Source organism: Tachyglossus aculeatus, chromosome 9 (assembly GCF_015852505.1).
Source record: "Tachyglossus aculeatus isolate mTacAcu1 chromosome 9, mTacAcu1.pri, whole genome shotgun sequence".
Lineage (NCBI taxonomy): Eukaryota > Metazoa > Chordata > Mammalia > Monotremata > Tachyglossidae > Tachyglossus > Tachyglossus aculeatus.
Genome location: NC_052074.1, coordinates 24,070,323 through 24,093,829, shown reverse-complemented (window position 1 = coordinate 24,093,829; position 23,507 = coordinate 24,070,323). Strand labels below are relative to the sequence as shown.

The following is a 23,507-nucleotide window of genomic DNA, read 5'->3' as shown; positions in this document are numbered from 1 at the left end:
CCCAAGCATGCCCCACCCCTAAAACACACACAAACCTTCAGTCACCTTTTCTTTACAGTCTCTCGAAGCTTTTGGCTCTGTACCAGCAGTTATCTGATCTCTGCTTAAATCACTGATCAATCAATCAGTCGTATTTATTGAGCGCTTACTGTGTGCAGAGCACTGCACTAAGCGCTTGGGAAGTACAAGTTGGCAACATACAGAGACGGTCCCTACCCAACAGTGGGTCACGGATTCCCAACAACACCATTTTAGACTCTTTAATCACTTTGGGAGTAAAATGTAACTTTGCAATAATCAAAAGAAAATAGCACACGTGATGGCTAATTGAATTCAATTTGTTTTTCCTCGGGATGATATTTCCAGGTTGCTAGAATATCATCCAGAGATTCGATTTTAAAGACAGCTTGCTACTGTTTTTCCTGGCTGTACTACAAGAAACAACAGTTTGATCTTATTTTAAGTTAATGTGTGCTTCTGTTTCTTTACAAGAAAATTAACTGCAATCATTCAGTTAAAGCAAACACTGGGTTAGGCTTTCATTTTTCATTAGCAAATACCAGTCATCTCCAAGAACTTTTCAAACTCTGCAAGTTAATGTCAGATTTGCACCAAATTTTCATCTGACTTGTTCCCATGCACCGGGAAAGCTGTCTTTAGAAATATTTCAGCCCACTGAACACCTAACCAGGAGGGGATATTTGAGATCATACACCAATAAGAGAATCGTGGGGATGTAAAGTCTGTTATATTGTTATATCGTACTCTCCCAAGCACTTAGTACAGTGCTCTGCACACAGCAAGAGCTCAATAAATAGGATTGATTGAGAGATCATCTTGTTCAATTCCCAAACATCAGACAGGGCACAGGGAAGCAGCGTGGCCTATTGGATAGTGGGAATTAGAAGGACCTGGGTTCAAGCCCTGGCTCCACCAATCAATCAATCGTATTTATTGAGCACTTACTGTGTGCAGAGCGCTGTACTAAGCGCTTGGGAAGTACAACTTGGCAACATATAGAGACGGTCCCTACCCAACAGTGGGCTCACAGTCCAGAAGATCAGGTTTCTTGGAGGCAAGGGAGAGCTTGCTAATCTATCTGTCCTTCTTGAGGTTTGGGAGCAGAACAAGCACACCGCAATGAGACGTAGGAGGGGAGCAAGGCAGGAAGATCATCTTCAATCGTATTTATTGAGCGCTTACTGTGTGCAGAGCACTGTACTAAGTGCTTGGGAAGTACAAGTTGGCAACATATAGAGACAGTCCCTACCCAACAGTGGGCTCACAGTCTAAAAGAGTCATATCTGACAGCTCCCCATCCTCCCCACCTTCAAAGCCCTCCTAAAAAAACACATCTCCTCCAAGAAGACTTCCCCGACTAAGCCTTCATTTCCCCTATTTGCCCTCCCTTCTGTGTCACCTATGCTCTTGGAGATGTACGGAACGGCGTATTTATGAGTTCCCGGTTCAAAAGACCTGCACAAGACGTAGACCTTCCTGTTTTTCATAAAACTTGTAAAGGAAGTTCCAGGAACTAATAAGCAGCTGCCTCCAAGCCAGCCATTTCTTCCAGTCTTGGAGTTCTTTGCAAGGAAACGGGGAGCGTGTTGTGCCAGTATCATTACTCTTTAAGGCCAGCATCGTTTTGGTTTGAAGCCAGTTTCCTCAGTACAATTTATTCAAATTCTTTCAAATTGCTATTTGCACAGCATTGGTTTTTACGATAAAGTTGAGCTAGTCACAAATTGGACTTTGGAAAAAAATGTTTCCTCTTCCCCTGAGGTTTTTTTTTTTTCCTTTGTGACTGATATCCTCGTCCCCGCTTCTCTATCCCACCCCCCACCACCTCCAAAGGCACCATTTGTGCTTTCCTGGCCTTGAACATTTTGATTTTTGAGTGTAGGGGGTTAAATACAATTTCCTGGGCTGCAATTTTATCATATTGTCACAAAATATGTGGCTATAGAGGATGCACCGAGCTTTAGCCTGAAAAATTAAGGAGAAAACATTTTATAATACTAATAATAATGATGATGATGGTGTTTGTTAAGCACTTACTATGTGCCAAGCACTGTTCTATGTGCTGGGATAGATACAAAGTAATCAGGTTAGCACGGCTCACTGGAAAGAGCACGGGCTTTGGAGTTAGAGGTCGTGGGTTCAAATCCTGGCTCTGCCAAATGTCAGCTGTGTGATTTGGGGCAAGTCACTTCACTTCTCTGGGCCTCAGATACCTCATCTGTAAAATGAGGATTAAGACTGTGAGCCCCCCGTGGGACAACCTGATCACCTTGTAACCTCTCCAGCGCTTAGAACAGTGCTTTGCACATAGTAAGCGCTTAATAAATGCCATTATTGCTATTATTATTATTATAGGTTGTCCCACGGGGGGCTCACAGTCTTAAACCCCACTTTACAGATGAGGTAACTGAGGCCCAGAGAAGTGAAGTGACTTGCCCAAAGTCACACAGATGACAAGCGGTGGAGCCGGGATTAGAACTCACGACCTCTGCTTCCCAAGGCTGGCTCTTTCCACTGGGCCACGCAGCTTCTCACTAAGCCACGCTGCTTCTCGTGCATGCTTCCCCCAAACTTTTCATTTCCAAACCTTGTTATAAACAACAGAGAGCCTGGAAAAGTAAAGTGGACATAAAATGGTGTAAATAATTTTTTGTTTGCCTCCCCATTCGAATGCAAGCTCCTCGTGGGCAGGGAAAAAGTCACTTCTTTACTGCTTATTTCCCAGATCCCTAGCATAGAGAGTTTAGCACACAAGTAGGTGCTCACATTCAATACTAGTACTACTCCTGTTCCCTCCTAGTTCAGTCATTCAATCGTATTTATTGAGCGCTTACTGTGTGCCAACTTGTATTCCCCAAGTGCTTAGTACAGTGCTCTGCACACAGTAAGCGCTCAATAAATACGATTGATTGATTGATTGATTGCAGAGCACTGTACTAAGCGCTTGGAAAGTCCAAGTTGGCAACATCTAGAGACGGTCCCTACCCAACAGCGGGCTCACAGTCTAGAAGGCGGACACAGATAACAAAACTAAACATATTAACAAAATAAAATAGAATAAATATGTACAAATAAAATAAATAGAGTAATAAATAGTTAAATGATAAGCCCCACATGGGACGGGGACTGTGTCTGACCTGATTAACTTGTATCTACCCCAATGTTTAGAACAATGCTGCGACGCAGCACGGCATAGTGGATAGAGCATGGTCCTGGGAATCAGAAAGTCATGTGCTCTAATCCCGGCTCCACCACCTGTCTGCTGTGTGACCTTGGGCAAGTCACTTCACTTCAGCGTGGCTCAGTGGAAAGAGCATGGGCTTTGGAGTCGGGGGTCATGGGTTCAAATTCCGGCTCCGCCAATTGTCAGCTGTGTGACTTTGGGCAAGTAACTTCACTTCTCCGGGCCTCAGTTGCCTCATATGGAAAATGGGGATGAAGACTGTGAGCCCCCCGTGGGACAACCTGATCACTTGTAACCTCCCCAGCGCTTAGAACAGTGCTTTGCACATAGTAAGAGCTTAATACATGCCATCATTATTATTATTACTCTCTGGGCTTCAGTTACCTCATCTGTAAAATGTTGCCAACTTGTACTTCCCAAGCGCTTAGTACAGTACTCTGCACATAGTAAGCGCTCAATAAATACGACTGATTGATTGATTGGGGTTTAAGACTATGAACACCATGTGGGACAGGGACTAATTAGGTTGTATTGACCCCAGCGCTTAGGACAGTGCTTGCCATTCATTCATTCATTCAATCGTATTTATTGAGCGCTTACTTGTGCAGAGCACTGTACTAAGCGTTTGGGAAGTACAAGTTGGCAACATATACTGTGAGACTGACCCTAAGTCATTAAGACTGACCCTAACCTCCCCAGCGCTTAGAACAGTGCTTTGCACATAGTAAGCGCTTAATAAATGCCATAAAAAAAAACATATAGAGACGGTCCCTCCCCAACAGTGGGCTCACAGTCTAGACGCACAGTAAGCGCTTAACAAATTCCATCATTATTATTATTTCAGAGTCTTGACACATAGTAAGTGCTTACATACCATTAATAATGATAACAATACCACAACACGGAGCTGTCTGGAGGTGAACTCCCTCCATGACTCCGTGTTCTGCATTCAGGCTGTGGCTTAGATGAGCGGCCTTGGTCTCAGATTAACTGGAAAGTTGACCTTGACTGAGCCTGGTCGAAGGACCCATTGAGCTCCACTCTGGACTCAGACTAGACCCAAAAAGCTGAGAAATGCCTACAGGAAGAACAGACAGCAGTGCAGAGGGAGGCGGGAGATAATAATAATGGCATTTATTAAGCGCTTACTATGTGCCAAGCTGTTTCTTCACTGGAGGCAAGCACCTCAGAACCTGCTGAAACACTCAGTTTTCCGCCTGTAGTTCACACGATCAGGTTTCCCTGTCCGGCTACCAAAGGGGCAATTTCAAAGGAACATAACCATAGTGATGGCATTTCTTCAGCGCTTACTATGTGCAAAGCACTGGGGAAGTTACAAGGTGATCAGCCTGTCCCACGGGGGGCTCACAGTCTTCATCCCCATTTTACAGATGAGGGAACTGAGGCACAGGGAAGTGAAGTGACTTGCCCAAAGTCACACAGCTGACCGGTGGAGGAGCCGGGGTTTGAACCCATGACCTCTGACTCCAACATCTGAAGAGCCTCGGTCCAGGGTCAGTCGGTCGATCGTATTTATCAAGTGCTTACTGTGCGCAGGTCACTGTGGACAGGGAATGTGTCTATTGCTGCAGTGTACTCTCCCAAGTGCTTAGTACAGCTCCCTGCACACAGTAAGCGCTCAATAAATACAACAATCTGGGCAACCCCAGTTGAATCCCCCGAGCCCCAGCTAGTGGGAGGTGGAGAAGCACCAATTTTTAAAGAAATTTTTAAAGAAATGCCCCCCCTCCCAACATCCGCCAAGCTAGCTCTCTTCCTCCCTTCAAGGCCCTACTGAGAGCTCACCTCCTCCAGGAAGCCTTCCCAGACTGAGCCCCCTCCTTCCTCTCCCCTTAGTCCCCCTCTCCATCCCCCCCGTCTTACCTCCTTTCCTTCCCCACATATGTATATATGTTTGTACATATTTATTACTCTATTTATTTTACTTGTACATATCTATTTATTTTATTTTGTTAATATGCTTGGTTTTGTTCTCTGTCTCCCCCTTCTAGACTGTGAGCCCACTGTTGGGTAGGGACCGTCTCTATATGTTGCCAACTTGCTCTTCCCAAGCACTTAGTACACTGCTCTGCACACAGTAAGCGCTCAATAAATACGATTGACTGACTGAAATCAATCTGATGCTCATTTGAGTTTTTGAAAATCTTTCTCTATTTACCCAGCCGATATGCCCACTGTTGGGTAGGGACTGTCTCTATATGTTGCGAACTTGTACTTCCCAAGTGCTTAGTACAGTGCTCTGCACACAGTAAGCGCTCAATAAATACGATTGATTGATCGATCAGGAAGACCTGCACATGTGGAAGGGTTTCCTACCCAAAGCAACATCCCTTGTGCCTCAGGGGCAAGGAGGAAACCGGCCTCGAAAACCTTGGGAAAGGAGGAAAGGTGAAGTCTAAACTCTCTCAGCCTCTCCTGGGATATCTCCGGCTTCCTCCCTGCCACAATGGCTACCACTGGATAGTCTTCAATTTTAAGTATTTCTAAAGAGCAGTACTCCGCAATCCTTACGCCTCCATTTTTGAAAAATGAGTAGCTGAGAAGTCGCTCATTTCTTTTCTCATAAAAACGGTCCTCAAAATTGTCCGGTAGGAAGAAATGAGGTTGGCGCACCATCAAAAAGCACGGATGAGTCTTGGAACTGAGAATACGAGTGAAGGAACTGAATTATTATTACACTACTACTGTAAATCCACTCACATTGGCAATAGAAAGGACACCAAGTACGAACAAAAGGGTTAAATGTCTCTCTGCACAAATATTAGTTAATAATAATAATGATAGCGGCATTTATTAAGCGCTTACTATGTGCAAAGCACTTGAGGTTATTCAACTATATCTCTTCCTGTGATGTGTCAGGAAGGAAAAATAGCTTTAAATAGAGCATTAAAGGCTGAAAATCCCTATTTGTAATTTGTAGGGAGAGTAAAATTTGGACTAAAATGAAATCCATTCTAACAGTACAATAATTCATAATTGGGAGCAACTGCTAAGCCACAAACTACTAGAAGTTTTATTGTTCTTTAACTTCTAAAAATATGGTTCATCTGTGTTAATTAAAAGTCCATTTATTCCAATAAACTTTGGTTTGAACCCATAAGACTTTCTTCAAACAAAAAAAAGGATTGATTGAGGCATATAGTCACGATTGAAGTGCTAGTTTCTGATTCATTCCTTTTCTGCAGTTGTTCAGGAAATACATTAAATCGGCTAAAGCAGCCTATAATTGTGACTATTGAGGAATCTCCCATCTATACTAATTAACAAATGATTTAAGAAGTGAGTTCTACAATTCCCAATTCAAAACTCCATGTCTATGGCCCAATTATTTAATTTAAAAACCACCACAGTCGATGTTGAGCTGTTAACGTCCTTAAACCCTGATTTGCAGATTGAAATAACGTGGCTCTTCAAAGATGCCCATGGGCTGCAGTTCAGCAAAAATTTTCATCCGGATGCAGATGAATTCCCTAGAAATGTCTTCAGTAACTACGTTGTTGTTTTTTTTCCATTTAAGAAACATTGGAAAAACAGACCAGAAACGGTTCTCTGATATGAAGGACGTTTTTCTTTAACCATGTTCAAAACTAGATATTTTTCTTTAATAATGTTCAAAAATTTAAAGGTGTCTAAATTCACTATTAAAAATAAGCCCAAAATAGAATTCCCAAAAGAAGCCATCTCCGAGACACGCTACCTACCAAACCATTACCTCTTTAAATAAAAGCCTTTCAAATAAACTTCAGAAGAGGAACATTTGGAAGAGCTTAACCTAATTGTAACTTCATTATGGGCAAAGAACATTTTTGCTAATTCTGTTGTATTCTCCCAAGCGATTGTTACAGTGCTCAGTAAATACCATTATTACTCTATTTATTTCTTTATTTATTTTACTTGTACATATCTATTCTACTTATTTTATTTTGTTAGTATGTTTGGTTTTGTCTCCCCCTTTTAGACTGTGAGCCCACTGTTGGGTAGGGACTGTCTCTATATGTTGCCAATTTGTACTTCCCAAGCGCTTAGTACAGTGCTCTGCACACAGTAAGCGCTAAATAAATACGATTGATGATGATGATGATTAAAGAACTACGTAAATACCGGTCCTTTTATTATGTCACTCAAAAGACATCCCGATTTTATTATTTCCTCCATATTTCCCCCATTCCCCCTCTGTCTGCATCACCCTTGCACTTAGCTCTGTACCTTTCACGCACTCCATATTCACCCCACCCTCAGCCCCACAGCATTTTCGTACATATCTGTAATTTATTATAATAACTGTCTCCCTCTCTAGACTGCAAGCTCCTTGTGGGCAGGGAACATGTCTAGCAACGCTGTTCTATTGTACTCTCGCAAGTGCTTAAAGTGCTCTGCACACAGTCAGTGCTCAATAAATATCATCGACTGGCTCGGCAGGACTTGTGAAATAAATCAGGAAGGGTGGTGGGTGCTGCCCTTCCTCTCCAATTGCACTCTCCCTAGATAATAATAATAATAATAATAATAATAATAATAATAATAATGGCATTTATTAAGTGCTTACTATATGCAAAGCACTGTTCTAAGCGCTGGGGAGGTTACAAGGTGATCGGGTTTTCCCACGGGGGGGGGCTCACAGTCTTAATCACCATTTTACAGATGAGGGAACTGAAGCACAGAGAATAATAATAATGATGGCATTTGTTAAGCGCTTACTTTGTGCAAAGCACTGTTCTAAGCGCTGGAGGGGATACAATGGGATCAGGTTGTCCCACACGGGGCTCACAGTTTTAATCCCCATTTTACAGATGAGGGAACTGAGGCCCAGAGAAGTGAAGTGACCTGCCCAAAGTCACGCAGCTGACAATTAGTGGAGCCGGGATTTGAACCCCTGATCTCTGACTCCAAAGCCCGGGCTCTTTCCACTGGGCCACGCTGCCAACAGAAGATGCCCATAGAAGCCTCTCTGGTCAGTTTGTTCGGCAGGCAGAGAAGAGTGGCTCCCTTCGGGCACACAAATTGACAATTTAAAGTCATAAATGCACCGGACCCAAAGCTGACCGAGAGCCTTTTCAGCCAGGTGCCAAGTCAATCAGGCTCTGAGGAACTGAGGCACAGAGAATAATAATAATGATGGCATTTGTTACGCGCTTACTATTTATTTTACTTCGTTAATATTCATTCATTCATTCAATTGTATTTATTGAGCGCTTACTGTGTGCAGAGCACTGGACTAAGTGCTTGGGAAGTCCAAGTTGGCAACATGTAGAGACGGTCCCTACCCAACAGTGGGCTCACAGTCTAGAAGGGGGAGACAGACAACAAAACCTAACATATTAACGAAATGAAATAAATAGAATAGATGTGCACAAGTAAAATAAATAGAGTAATAAATATGTACAAACATATATACATCCGTGGCTCGGTGGAAAGAGCCCGTGCTTTGGAGTCAGAGGTCATGGGTTCAAATCCCAGCTCCGTCACTTGTCAGCTCTGTGACTCTGGGCAAGTCACTTCACTTCTCTGGGCCTCAGTTACCTCATCTATAAAATGGCGATGAAGATTGTGAGCCCCACGGGGAACAACCTGCTTACCCTGTATCTACCCCAGCGCTTAGAACAGTGCTTGGCACATAGTAAGCGCTTAACAAATACCAACATTATTATTATTATTATATACAGGTGCCGTGGGGAAGGGAAGGAGGTAAGACGGGGGGGGATCATCATCATCAATTGTATTTATTGAGCGCTTACTGTGTGCAGAGCACTGTACTAAGCGCTTGGGAAGTCCAAGTTGGCAACATATAGAGACAGTCCCTACCCAACAGTGGGCTCACGGTCTAAAAGGATGGAGAGGGGGACGAGGGGGACTCCCACCTAGCCCAGCCTTCTATCAATCAATCAATCAATCAATCGTATTTATTGAGCGCTTACTATGTGCAGAGCACTGTACTAAGCACTTGGGAAGTACAAATTGGCAACACATAGAGACAGTCCCTACCCAACAGTGGGCTCACAGTCTAAAAGGGGGAGACAGAGAACAGAACCAAACATACCAACAAAATAAAATAAATAGGATAGAAATGTACAAGTAAAATAAATAAATAAATAAATAAATAGAGTAATAAATATGTACCCACTGTTGGGTAGGGACCGTCTCTAGATGTTGCCAACTTGGACTTCCCAAGCGCTTAGTACAGTGCTCTGCACACAGTAAGCGCTCGATAAATACGATTGATTGATTGATTCCGTTCCCGAGCCAAAGCCTCTTCCCCCTTCCGAGGTCCAAGAAGAGTGGAGAGCTCGGCGCGGGGGCTAACAACGCGCCCCGCTCTCAGACGCCGAGCGGGGATGTGTGGGCAGAGATCATGGCACGTGGCTCTCCTCCCCTATTCCAAGCCAAAAGCCATCTGTTCTCTGGGCACAATCCAGAGAGGCGTCCCCGCCACTTTAATTACGCTTTGCCCACCGCAACACGAGAGATTTATTCTATCTATTAAGCCGCAATCCGCGTTAACTCGTTAGTGGCACCCAATGGATGTGATCACTTTAAAACATTATTGCAGGGCCAGTCACGCAGCCTAAAACGAGAGGCAGCATGGACTAATGCACCTGTATATATGTTTGTACGCACTTATTACTCTATTTATTGTATTGGTACATATTTATTCCATTTATTTTATTTTGTTAATATGTTTTGTTGTCTGTCTCCCCCGTCTAGACTGTGAGCCCGCTGTTGGGGAGGGACCGTCTCTAGACGTTGCCGACTTGGACTTCCCAAGCGCTTAGTCCAGTGCTCTGCACACAGTAAGCGCTCAATAAATACAACTGAATGGATGAATACGATTGAACGAATGAATGCTTTCATTGTGTATATGTCGCTCAATAAATACAATTGAATGGATGAATACGATTGAATGAATGAATGCTTTCACTGTGTATATGTTTCGCTCTCTCTATAGAGGGAACAGAAAAGCAATAGGTCAGAGATATTTGTAGATTCAAAACATCCGACTCTTGAGTTCCCCTATTTGAGGTTTTTCCAAAGTGTCTTTTTTGGGGGTGGGGGTTTAAACACTTACTCTGTGCTAGACGCTGTACTAAGCACTGGGGTAGATATAAGATAATTGGGTTGGACACAGTCTTAATCAATCAATCGTATTTATTGAGCACTTACTGTGTGCAGAGCACTGTACTAAGCGCTTAATTTCCGGGCCGCAGTGCTTTCTGGGAGAGCTTCCCCCACCCCCAACTCATCTGTCTCAGGTATTCTTGTTTCAACTTGGCTTTGCTTCCTATTTTTTACTCTATTTATTTTATTTGTACATATTTATTCTATTTATTTTATTTTGTTAATATGTTTTGTTTTGTTCTTTGTCTCTCCCTTCTGGACTGTGAGCCCACTGTTGGGTAGGGACCGTCTCTATGAGTTGACAAATTGGACTTCCCAAGGCTTAGTCCAGTGCTCTGCACACAGTAAGCGCTCAATAAATGCGATTGAATGACTGAATAAGTGCTTAGTACAGTGCTCTGCACATAGTAAGCACTCAATAAATACGATTGATGATGAATGAATGAATAAATACGATTGAATGAATGAATAATGGAAAGAGCACAGGGCTGGAAGCCGGAGGCTCTAATTTCGGCTCCACCACTTGTCTGCTGGGTGACCTTCGGCAAGTCATTTAGCTTCTCTCGGCCTCAGTTTCCTCATCTGTAAAATGGGGGACAAATCCTACTCCCTTCCCCTTAGACTGTGAGTCCCATGTGGGACGGGGATTGGGTCCAATCTTCTATCTACCCCAAAACTTGTCCCCTAGTAAGCTAGTAAAGAGGCTGACGTCTCTCTCCCCCTCAAGACTGTAAGCTCATTATGGGCAGGGAACGTGTTTGCCAATTTTGTTGTACTGTACTCTCCCAAGCGCTTGGTACAGTGCTCCGCACACAGTCAGTGCTCAATAAATACGACTGAATGAATGAATGCTCTGCACAGAGAAAGCACTTAAACAAATGCAACTGACTGACTGATGCAAAGGTGACCATAATTGAATCGAACTTAATCTTATTGCAACAAGGGGCACTGATAAAATAGTGACTGGTGACAAATCAGGAGTTCAAAGACCAACCAGAGGCAGGGAGGTAGGAAAAGAACCAGCCATGTGAGTTTCAGGGCAATATCGGGATTATTTGGAAAAGAGGTTTTTTTGCCCTTCTCTTTCAATATTCTCAAATGAAATTTTTAACAAGATGGTCTATTTTATACTGGACAGAATTGCTAGGACTCAAGCAATACACTTGTCTACTTGTTGAGTGGATGCATGCGCTAGCAGACTATCATTCATTCATTCAATTGTATTTATTGAGCGCTGACTGTGTGCAGAGCACTGTACTAAGCGCTTGGGAAGTACACGTTGGCAACTATCAATCCTACAGCTTAAACTAGCAAACACAATAAGGAGACAAAAAAACATTAAACAAGCAAACAGGTAAACAGAGGCAGAGGGATTTGAGGAGTAGTAACTGCATTTGACTAGGGAACTGAATTGACACTTGCAGATCCCTAAAAACGGTCCATTTCCTTGACCTGAAGCACAGGTTGGCAACAGTCATGAGAAGCAGCGTGGCTCAGTGGAAAGAGCACGGGCTTGGGAGTCAGAGGTCATGGGTTCTAATCCCGACTTGGCCGCTTGTCAGCTGTGTGACTTTGGGCAAGTCACTTAACTTCTCTGTGCCTCAGTTACCTCATCTGTAAAATGGGGATTAAGACTGTGAGCCCCACGTGAGACAACCTGATCACCTTGTATCCCCCCAGTGCTTAGAACAGGGCTTTGCACATAGTAAGCACTTAACAAATGCCATTATTATTATTATTATTATTATTATTATCACAGGAAGGCAATGTTGCCTAGTGGAAAATGCTGGGTGTCAGGAGACCTGGGTTCTAGTGAGGGCTCTGCTATCTGTCTTGCTACGTGACCTTGGGCCAGTCACTTAACTTCTCTGTGTCTCGGTTTCCTCATGTATAAACTGAGAAACAGGACCCGTTCTTCTCTTTTAAAACATGAGCCCTGGGTGCAACAGAGACTGTGTCCAATCTAACTCTCTTGCAACTAACCCAGAGCTCAGTTCAGGGCTCGGTCCACAGTGAACACAAGAATAACGTCATCATCATCGACCTTCCTCCCTTCAAGGCCCTACTGAGAGCTCACCTCCTCCAGGAGGCCTTCCCAGACTGAGCCCCTTCCTTCCGCTCCCCCTCGTCCCCCTCTCCATCCCCCCCATCTTACCTCCTTCCCTTCCCCACAGCACCTGTATATATGTATATGTGTTTGTACATGTTTATTACTCTATTTATTTATTTATTTATTTTGCTTGTACATATCTATTCTATTTATTTTATTTTGTTAGTGTGTTCGGTTTTGTTCTCTGTCTCCCCTTTTTAGACTGTGAGCCCACTGTTGGGTAGGGACTGTCTCTATATGTTGCCAACTTGTACTTCCCAAGTGCTTAGTACAGTGCTCTGCACACAGTAAGCGCTCAATAAATACGATTGATTGATTGATTGATTGATTGAACACAGGAATAACGTCATCATCGTCGACAAGAAATCTAGCTTCCAAGGGAGCTACTGTTCGGGAATGAGAACTCTGCAGATCGAATGAGTACAGCTTCACAGACTATGCACATATTTTCACCAGGAAAAGGTCCGTTCCTCCCTAAAAGCCCCTCAAGCTCAGGTGCAGAGGTATTCCAGCGCTTAGAACAGTGCTCAGCACTTAGAACAGTGCTTTGCACATAGTAAGTGCTTAACAAATGCCATTATTATTATTATTATTATTATTATTTCATGGGGCTCCAGCTTGTGTATCTAGGGGGGCTATTTGTGGGAAAGGATAATGCTCTACCTAAAATAAGTTCCTGCCCCCCCTCAGCCCCACAGCACTTACATGCACATCTGTAATTTATTAATTTATATTAATGTCTTCCCCTCTAGACTGTAAGCTCACTGTGGGTAGGGAATGTGTCTATCAACTGTCATATTGTTCTCTCCCAAGCACCTTGTATGGCCTGGTGGATACAGGCCCGGGGTTCAGAAGAACCTGGGTTCTAATCTCGCCGCCGCCACTGCTGTATGACCTCGGGCAAATCGCTTAATTTCTCTGTGCCTCAGCTACCTCCCCTGTAAAATCATCATCATCATCATCAATCGTATTTATTGAGTGCTTACTGTGTGCACAGCACTGTACTAAGCGCTTGGGAAGTACAAGTTGGTAACATATAGAGACAGTCCCTACCCAGCAGTGGGCTCACAGTCTAAAAGGGGGAGACAGAGAACAAAACCAAACATACTAACAAAATAAAATAGATAAAATAGATATGTAAAATGGGAGTTAAGACTGGGAGTCCCATTTGAGACAGGGACTGTGTCCAACCTGATTACGTCGTATCCACCCCAGCGCTTAGTACAGTGTTTGACGCATAGTAAGCGCTTAACAAATACCATCATTATCAGTAGAGTGCTCTGCACACAGTAAATGCTCAATAAATACTACTGGAATGATTGATTGAAAGGAATTTGATAAACTCTTTCTGTATGATGTGCAGAAATATTGTCACACCAAGGCTCAGTTTGGTTCCACATTAGCCAAACCACTCATAGAACATATCCCCAAAACTTATTCCTGTTGTTACTTTAACATCATTACAGCTTTTCTGACTTTTGCCCAAAATAATAGCATTCATCAATCACTCCAGTTTCTCTCCTTCCCGGTAACATAAGGTAATACTCTTCCCCACTGTAAAGAGAGGTTTCTACCACCCAAATAACACATTTTTGCTCTTTGCTTAATCCTCAGTGGGCCTCAGAAAGCCTTCCTCATGCATCAGATGGTGTATTTTAAATGTGGCTTGCCCTGGGGTGTACATCGTTTAAACCCATAGAGTCTCGAACTCATTTAGAATATTCTGAAAATACAGTTTGGCTGAAGAATTTAACTTTTAATCAGCAGAAGAGGGGCTGACGTTATTCACATAACAGAAATATAAGGGATGGGGGGGGGGGGGGGACACTACATTGCTGGCAAATTCCTCCAGTTATGCCAGTCTCCAAAGCCAAGTCTTGCTTTCTCCACCAAATAACGATGACATGCACATCCCAGTTATACTCACGTGCAAGGCAGAGGGATCTGGCAAAAATTCCGCATCCTCTCCAAAGATAAAATCTGGGGGCAGCTCCGGGTAATGAGCATTGAAAATTATATCCCCTAAGAAGAGAAGAAGATGAAATGTACCTTAATGCACTTACTACTCTCCCAAGATTCTTACAACTGCAGAAATGAATAATTTGGCACCTATTAATCACTTCCCAAATGCTAGGAGCGGGGAGAGATACAAGATGATTAGATCAGACCCCAGACTCTGACCCTGGGTGGGGTTCACAATCTAGGAAAGAACTTGCCAAAACTTCCCGCATTTACTGCGATTTAAGAGAAAGCTCCTGAAACGCTTACTCTATGATTAACGCTTTCAACTACAATTTAATACTTTCCTCCCCTACATCAACATGCAAAATCCAAGGCGGTAAAATTAAAAAAGGTTCATTCATTCAGGATTATTCAGGTCCTGTCCGGCGAATAAGAAGTGGCACATTTTCAGCCGAGGAGGTGGATGAACCTTCTTTCTCACTCTGTTTCCTCCGCCCCTCCTCTCCACCTCAGCCTCGCTCCAAACAGCATGGTGCCCGCTACACTCCGTTCATCTTGACATTGAAATCGGTTTCTTCAAAGAAATCAATCAATGGTATCTAGTAATCGTAAATATTGGGTGCTTACTGCTTGGGACTACAATATAACAGAGTTGGTACCCGTTCTGTTGAGTGCAGAACGCTGTAATAAGCACTTGGAAGAGTAGAATCCAGTAGCATTGGTGGATGAGATCCCTGCCCTTGAGGAGTTTAAGATCTTTTATCATATTCATTCATTCATTCATATAAATTTATTTATTTTACTTGTACATATCTATTCTCTTTATTTTATTTTGTTAGTATGTTTGGTTTTGTTCTCTGTCTCCCCCTTTTAGACTGTGAGCCCACTGTTGGGTAGGGACTGTCTCTATATGTTGCCAACTTGTACTTCCCAAGCGCTTAGCACAGTGCTCGGTAAGCGCTCAATAAATACGATTGATGTTGATGATGCAGAGCACTGTACTAAGCGCTTGGGAAGTACAAGTTGGCAACATCTAGAGATGGTCCCTACCCAACAGAGGGCTCACAGTCTAGAAGGGGGAGACAGACAACAAAACAAAACATATTAACAAAATAAAATAAATAGAATAATATGGTTATGATCCTCTGGGGAAACACTTTCAAACCTCAGCATCACTCCAGTCCACTTAATAACATTTACTGCATACCCCATACTAAGGCCCTGAGAGAGCACAGTGGTGTTTTGTTTTGTTGTCCATCTCCCCCTTCTAGGCTGTGAGCCCGCTGTTGGGTTAGGGACCGTCTCTAGATGTTGCCAACTTGTACTTCCCAAGCGCTTAGTACAGTGCTCTGCACACAGTAAGCGCTCAATAAATACGATCGAATGAATGAATGGGTTCTAACCCCGGCTCCCCCACATAATTATAATAATAAAGGCATTTATTCAGCGCTTACTATGTGCAAAGCACCGTTCTAAGCACTGGGGAGGTCACAAGGTGATCAGGTTGTCCCACGACAGGGCTCACAGTCTTCATCCCCATTTTACAGATGAGGGAACTGAGGCTCTAACTTCAAGCGTCTATCATTAGCCGCTTTTAGACTGTGAGCCCACTGTTGGGTCGGGACTGTCTCTATATGTTGCCAACTTGTACTTCCCAAGCGCTTAGTACAGTGCTCTGCACACAGTAAGCGCTCAATAAATACGATTGAATGAATGAATGGGTTCTAACCCTGGCTCCCCCACATACTTATAATAATAAAGGCATTTATTCAGCGCTTACTATGTGCAAAGCACCGTTCTAAGCACTGGGGAGGTCACATGGTGATCACGTTGTCCCACGAGGGGGCTCACAGTCTTCATCCCCATTTTACAGATGAGGGAACTGAGGCTCTATCTCCAAGCGTCTATCATTAGACGCTTTGGGACTGTCTCTATATGTTGCCAACTTGTACTTCCCAAGCGCTTAGTACAGTGCTCTGCACACAGTAAGCGCTCAATAAATACGATCGAATGAATGAATGGGTTCTAACCCCGGCTCCCCCACATAATTATAATAATAAAGGCATTTATTCAGCGCTTATTATGTGCAAAGCACCGTTCTACGCACTGGGGAGGTCACACGGTGATCAGGTTGTCCCACGAGGGGGCTCACAGTCTTCATCCCCATTTTACAGATGAGGGAACTGAGGCTCTAACTCCAAGCGTCTATCATTAGACGCTTTGGGACTGTCTCCATATGTTGCCAACTTGTACTTCCCAAGCGCTTAGTACAGTGCTCTGCACACAGTAAGCGCTCAATAAATACGATCGAATGAATGAATGGGTTCTAATCCTGGCTCCCCCACATAATTATAATAATGAAGGCATTTATTCAGCGCTTACTATGTGCAAAGCACCGTTCTAAGCACTGGGGAGGTCACACGGTGATCAGGTTGTCCCACAAGGGGGCTCACAGTCTTCATCCCCATTTTACAGATGAGGGAACTGAGGCTCGAACTTCAAGCGTCTCTCATTAGCCGCTTTTAGACTGTGAGCCCACTGTTGGGTCGGGACTGTCTCTATATGTTGCCAACTTGTACTTCCCAAGCGCTTAGTACAGTGCTCTGCACACAGTAAGCGCTCAATAAATACGATCGAATGAATGAATGGGTTCTAACCCTGGCTCCCCCACATAATTATAATAATAAAGGCATTTATTCAGCGCTTACTATGTGCAAAGCACCGTTCTAAGCACTGGGGAGGTCACACGGTGATCAGGTTGTCTCACAGTCTTCATCCCCATTTTACAGATGAGGGAACTGAGGCTCTAACTTCAAGCGTCTATCATTAGCCACTTTTAGACTGTGAGCCCACTGTTGGGTCGGGACTGTCTCTATATCTTGCCAACTTGTACTTCCCAAGTGCTTAGTACACACAGTAAGCGCTCAATAAATATGATTGATTGATTAACAAGGATTGGCGTTCGCAGCCCAAACCAATGTTCTGGGGGCCAAATGACACGTTCCGCTTCACAGCCTCCTTAGGAACCCTAATACGAACCCGTTTCTCCTAATTCACGACCCCCAATTCTGTCCCCCACTACCGGTTTGTCCGGGAAGCCATAGGGTAGTTAGTTCCCAGGGTCTGGGCAAACTAGCTGTAGGACAAAGAGAACTGCACCAAGCCCCGCTTGAAAGCCAACTGGAAGGCATCGTACCCTCCCACGCGCTTAGTACAGTGCTCCGAACACGGAAAGCCCTCAATAAATACCACCGATTAATTCGTGACGACGTAATCTTACTGGGGGGGGGGAACCAACTTGCTTCCCTTATTTTAACCTGATACCTTTCAGACCTTCCACACAAAATTGCAGTCAGAATCCCCGCTAGCTGCGTCAAATGTCATTAAGGCCGTTGCAACAGTATGGATTCTGTATCATTTCTTTCAGCCTGGCCTGCCCCAGGATGATTTAGTCTAAATAATGATATAGAGGCATCTTTCTTTTGTTCCTGGTTTCTCTCTCATTTTTTTAAATTCAATCTGAACAGACACGGAACGACTTCGAAAAAGTCGGGACAAATTTATTGTGCCTTGCGTGTCAGAAAGTAAGCTATCAGCTGAATTCCAAAGAAAGAATCCTCACAGCGGCAGAAAACACAGCTGGATTTTCCGATCCCTAAAGGAGTACTGTCAAAAATATCTTTGAACTAGTAAACAGTGCGAGTTTGATCCAGAAATCTGATATGGAGGATAGATGTAAATTTCAAAATTTGGGTTTTTTTTTTAGGATAAAGCCGACTCCTTGGAATTTCACTTTAGAAAATACTTCTCAGGACACAACAAAGGTGCTGAGCCCAAAGTGCAGCCCCTTTGGAAATCTATTCCTAGGAGAATAGATTCTTAGCCTTTAGTAAGCGCTTAGTACAGTCTGCACACAATAAGTGCTCAATAAATACGATTGAATGAATGAATCATCTTAACTATCAACTATCATCTCTACGCTGATGACACCCAAATCTCCATCTCTGTCCCTGCTCTCTCCCTCTCCCTCCAGGCTCGCATCTCCTCCTGCCTTCAGGACATCTCCATCTGGATGTCTGCCCGCCACCTAAAACTCAACATGCCCAGACTGAACTCCTTGTCTTCCCTCCCAAACCCTGCCCTCTCCCTGACTTTCCCATCTCTGTTGACGGCACTACCATCCTTCCCGTCTCACAAGCCCGCAACCTTGGTGTCATCCTCGACGCCGCTCTCTCATTCACCCCTCACATCCAAGCCGTCACCAAAACCTGCCGGTCTCAGCTCCGCAACATTGCCAAGATCCGCCCTTTCCTCTCCATCCAAACCACTACCCTGCTGGTTCAATCTCTCATCCTAACCTGACTGGATTACTGCATCAGCCTCCTCTCTGATCTCCCATCCTCCTGTCTCTCCCCACTTCAATCTATACTTCACGCTGTTGCCCAGATTGTCTTTGTCCAGAAACGCTCTGGGCATGTCACTCCCCTCCTCAAAAATCTCCAGTGGCTCCCAATCAATCTGCACATCGGGCAGAAACTCCTCACCCTGGGCTTCAAGGCTGTCCATCCATCCCCTGGCCCCCTCCTACCTCACCTCCCTTCTCTCCTTCTCCAGCCCAGCCGGCACCCTCCGCTCCTCCGCCGCTAATCTCCTCCCCGTACCTCGTTCTCGCCTGTCCCCCCGTCGACCCCCGGCCCACGTCATCCCCCGGGCCTGGAATGCCCCCAATCCCTCTGCCCATCCGCCAAGCTAGCTCTCTTCCTCCTTTCAAGGCCCTACTGAAAGCTCACCTCCTCCAGGAGGCCTTCCCAGACTGAGCCCCTTCCTTCTTCTCCCCCTCGTCCCCCTCTCCATCCCCCCGTCTTACCTCCTTCCCTTCCCCACAGCACCTGTATATATGTACATATGTTTGTACATATTTATTACTCTATTTATTTATTTATTTATTTTACTTGTACATATCTATTCTATTTATTTAATTTTGTTAGTATGTTTGGTTTTGTTCTCTATCTGCCCCTTCTAGACTGTGAGCCCACTGTTGGGTAGGGACTGTCTCTATATGTTGCCAACTTCTACTTTCCAAGCGCTTAGTACAGTGCTCTGCACACAGTAAGTGCTCAATAAATACGATTGATTGATTGATCTTAATATAAAACAGTACAATGTGGGTAGACGTCTATAAATTGCTCCTCCTTATCATACATACAGTGCTAATCTAGGTGCTCTTGTGGTGGATGGAGTGCCTAATTTGACACCAATTCAATTACTCCTTTTTTTAATTTGAATGGTATTTATTAAGCACTTATTAGGTGCCAGCTCCTGGATTAACTGCTGGGGTATATACAAACTCAACAGATTCAACACCGCCCGTGTCCTGCTTGGGGCTCACAGTCTTAATCCCCATATTACAAATGAGGTCATTTGAGGCACAGAAATGTGACTTGCCCAAGATCACACGGTAGACAAGTGGCAGAGCTGGAATTAGAACTCAGAGCCTCTGACTCCCGGGCCTGTGCTCTTTCCACTAAGCCACACTGCTTCTACTCATTATTTTTCACCTGGTGTTAACAAAACTCTAAAAAACATTTTTTTTTCCCCCTCCAGACACAAATGTCCCTCTTATACTTATCAGTGATGCATCTGGGACCTAATGTGTTCCCAAATCTCCCTTTCACGGGGGCTCCAGAATCCATAAGGCACCAGGGAAGCAGCGTGGCTCAGTGGAAAGAGCCTGGGCTTTGGAGTCAGAGGTCATGGGTTCAAATCCCGACTCCACCAATTGTCAGCTGTGTGACTTTGGGCAAGTCACAACTTCTCTGTGCCTCAGTTACCTCATCTGTAAAATGGGGATTTAGACTGTGAGCCCCCCGTGGGACAACCTGATCACCTTGTAACCTCCCAGTGCTTAGAATAGTGTTTTGCACATAGTAAGCACTTAACAAATACCATCATTATTATTATTACTATTTATCTGGAAGAGCAGAGGTTAAGGTTGCCCAAGGTAATACAGGGGAGTCAAATCCCACCCCTCAAAATAAGGTGTTGGGGGGAGGAGAGAGACAGCGGAAAACTGGGCAGAATAGTAATAATTATAATAGTAATTAAGTGCTTACTATGTGCCAGGCATGGTACTAAGCGCTGGGGTAGATACAAGGCAAATGATTTGGACACAGTCCCTGTCCCACGGAAGCCTAGCTTCCCATCATTCCAAATCTTAAAAAGGTTGGGGCAGTTTAGGACCAGGGTAGCAAGGACTGAGGGGGTAAATCAATCAATCAATCAATCGCATTTATTGAGCGCTAACTATGCGCAGAGCACTGTACTAAGCGCTTGGGAAGTACAAATTGGCAACATATAGAGACAGTCCCTACCCAACAGTGGGCTCACAGTCTAAAAGGGGGAGACAGAGAATAAAACCAAACATACTAACAAAATAAGATAAATAGGATAGATATGTACAAGTAAAACAAATAAATAAATAAATAAATAGAGTAATAAATATGTACAAACAGATATACATATATACAGGTGCTGTGGGGAAGGGAAGGAGGTAAGATGGGGGGATGGAGAGGGGGACGAGGAGGAGAGGAAGGAAGGGGCTCAGTCTGGGAAGGCCTCCTGGAGGAGGTGAGCTCTCAGGAGGGCCTTGAAGGGAGGAAAAGAATCCAAGACTGCCTCCTTCTAGTCAATAATGAACTTCTACTTCTATTGCTAGAGAAGCTGCACGGCCAGAGCATGGGCCTGGAAATCAGGAGATAATAATGATGGTATTTATTAAGCGCTTACTATGTGCAAAGCGCTGAGGGTCTAACTTTGGCTCAGTCTCCTCAGCTGCAAAATATACGTAAAAAAACCTTTCCTTCCTCTGTCTTTAGACCGTGAGTCTTTCGTGTGATAGAGACTATGTCCGATCAGATTAATTTAGCATATAATAAAGCCCTTAAATACCAATTATGATGTTACTTTATTAATAAGTTTTATTTTTTCCATTTCCCTATGCGTCTCCTCTCCCACCCACTTTTGATTGTGAGCCCCTTATAAGACAGAGACTCTGTCTGAATCAGTGTCCATGCACTTTTTCCGGTCCTTAATATTTTCATCATCATCATCATCATCATAATGGTATTTTGTTATGCACTTATTATTTGCCAAGCACCATTCTAAGCACTGGGGTGGATACACGGTAATCAGGTTGTCCCACATGGGGCTCACAGTCTTAATCCCCATTTTCCAGATGAAGTAACTGAGGCACAGAGAAGTTAGGTGACTTGCCCAAGCTGCTTCTCCATCATCAAACAGCTACAAAATCAACGGCCAAAAGATTTAAGGGCATTATTCCCCTATTTTGCCAAAATTCTTTCTTCACGCATATTAAGGACTAGTTTCATGAACTGATTGAAAACTTGAGTATTTCTTTGAATGATTTTACTGGGGATAAATGTGTGCTATTTTTTTCCCCCACAATAAATACTACTAAGCACTGGATACACTGCAGCGCGAATCTAGGTATAAGATTTTTTTCCCCCACAGTAAACTAGAATCAAGCTTCTCCATTAGATTAAGCTCCTCAGAACATAGGCTGCGTCTTCTGCTTTTACTGTACACACCCAAGCACCTAATACGTCCAACAGGCGCTTAATAAATACTAATGAGGATGACAGCAGTTTAAAAATAGTAGTAGTAATAGTATGTATTAAGCGAGAATAAGCCTTTAAAGAACCTTTGAAAGCAGGTGTTTGGGATTATTGGCTTCGTTTCTTCTACGAACCCTAAATTTTCTCTCACTCAAGCGCTCTATTTAAGCACTTGGAACAGTGCTTGCACATAGTAAGCGCTTTATAAAAAATGCAAAAAAAAATCAGTTCCTAGGTATTTAGCCCAATGCTGAAGATGTTTCGAAGAAAACACTTCAGAACTACCACTTGATTCAGAAATCAGTAAACATATAATTAACGTTAATTAAGGTTGCAACAGAGCCTACAATTACAAAGTATTGTTCCTGGACCAGTGTCCTGAAGTGAACATATTGAAGAAACGTGGATAATGGGTTTAAAGGATCCATGCAGTTAATAGGTAACTCTTACCTGAAAGTCTATTCCAAAAAGTGACCTAGGGATAAAAGTGGCTGGAAAGTGCTGTGTGCATAGGAAAACCCCCTGTTAACACAGAGTAGAAAGAAAAAAAAAAACAAAATATTCTAATAGCCCTTACGTGGTATCAAAACCTTGCTCACATCCAACTAGCATGGCGTACTGGAAAGAGCCCAGGCCTGGGAATCAGAAGGATCTGGGTTCTTAATACGGCTCTGCCACTTGTCTGCTGTGTGCCCTCGGACAAGTCACTTCCCTTCTCTGGGCCTCCCTTACTTCAGTCGTATAATGGGGATTAATCAATCAATCAATCAATCGTATTTATTGAGCGTTTACTATGTGCAGAGCACTGTACTAAGCGCTTGGGAAGTACAAATTGGCAACACATAGAGACAGTCCCTACCCAACAGTGGGCTCACAGTCTAAAAGGGGGAGACAGAGAACAGAACCAAACATACCAACAAAATAAGATAAATAGGATAGAAATGTACAAGTAAAATAAATAAATAAATAAATAAATAGAGTAATAAATATGTACAACCATATATACATATATACAGGTGCTGTGGGGAAGGGAAGGAGGTAAGATGGGGGGATGGAGAGGGGGACGAGGGGGAGAGGAAGGATTAAGATTGTGAGCCTCATGTGGGACATGGACTGTGTCCAACCCGATTTACTTGTATCCACCTCAGTGCTTAGCATAGTGCCTGGCACTTTGTAAGAGCTTAACAAATGCCACAATTTATTTATACTATGAAAGTCTCTGGATTTTGAAGCCACTAGTCCTTTCCACCTCTCAAAGTCCCAGCTTTCTAGATGTCTGTTCAGCCAGTGTGGGCAGGAAACTATCCACAGATCTAACTCAGACTTGAGGGGGGAAGGGATCTGTGGATAGTTTCTGGATCTGGTTTGGTCTTTCCTATTTTTTTTTAATGGCATTAATTAAGAGCTTACTATGGGCAAAGCACTGCTCTCTCCTTTGTTCACATCCTTCCCCTCTGGCCAC

General features: G+C 43.7%; 1 protein-coding gene across 1 annotated transcript in view; it reads right to left on the bottom strand.

The window, feature by feature from the left end:
* BABAM2 (BRISC and BRCA1 A complex member 2) overlaps window positions 1-23,507 on the bottom strand; it is a 359,856-nt gene that overhangs the window by 277,462 nt on the left and 58,887 nt on the right. The window contains exon 4 of the mRNA XM_038751295.1: window positions 14,377-14,471. Within this exon, the coding sequence (XP_038607223.1) occupies window positions 14,377-14,471 (95 nt within the window). The remainder of the gene's footprint in view (window positions 1-14,376; window positions 14,472-23,507) is intronic.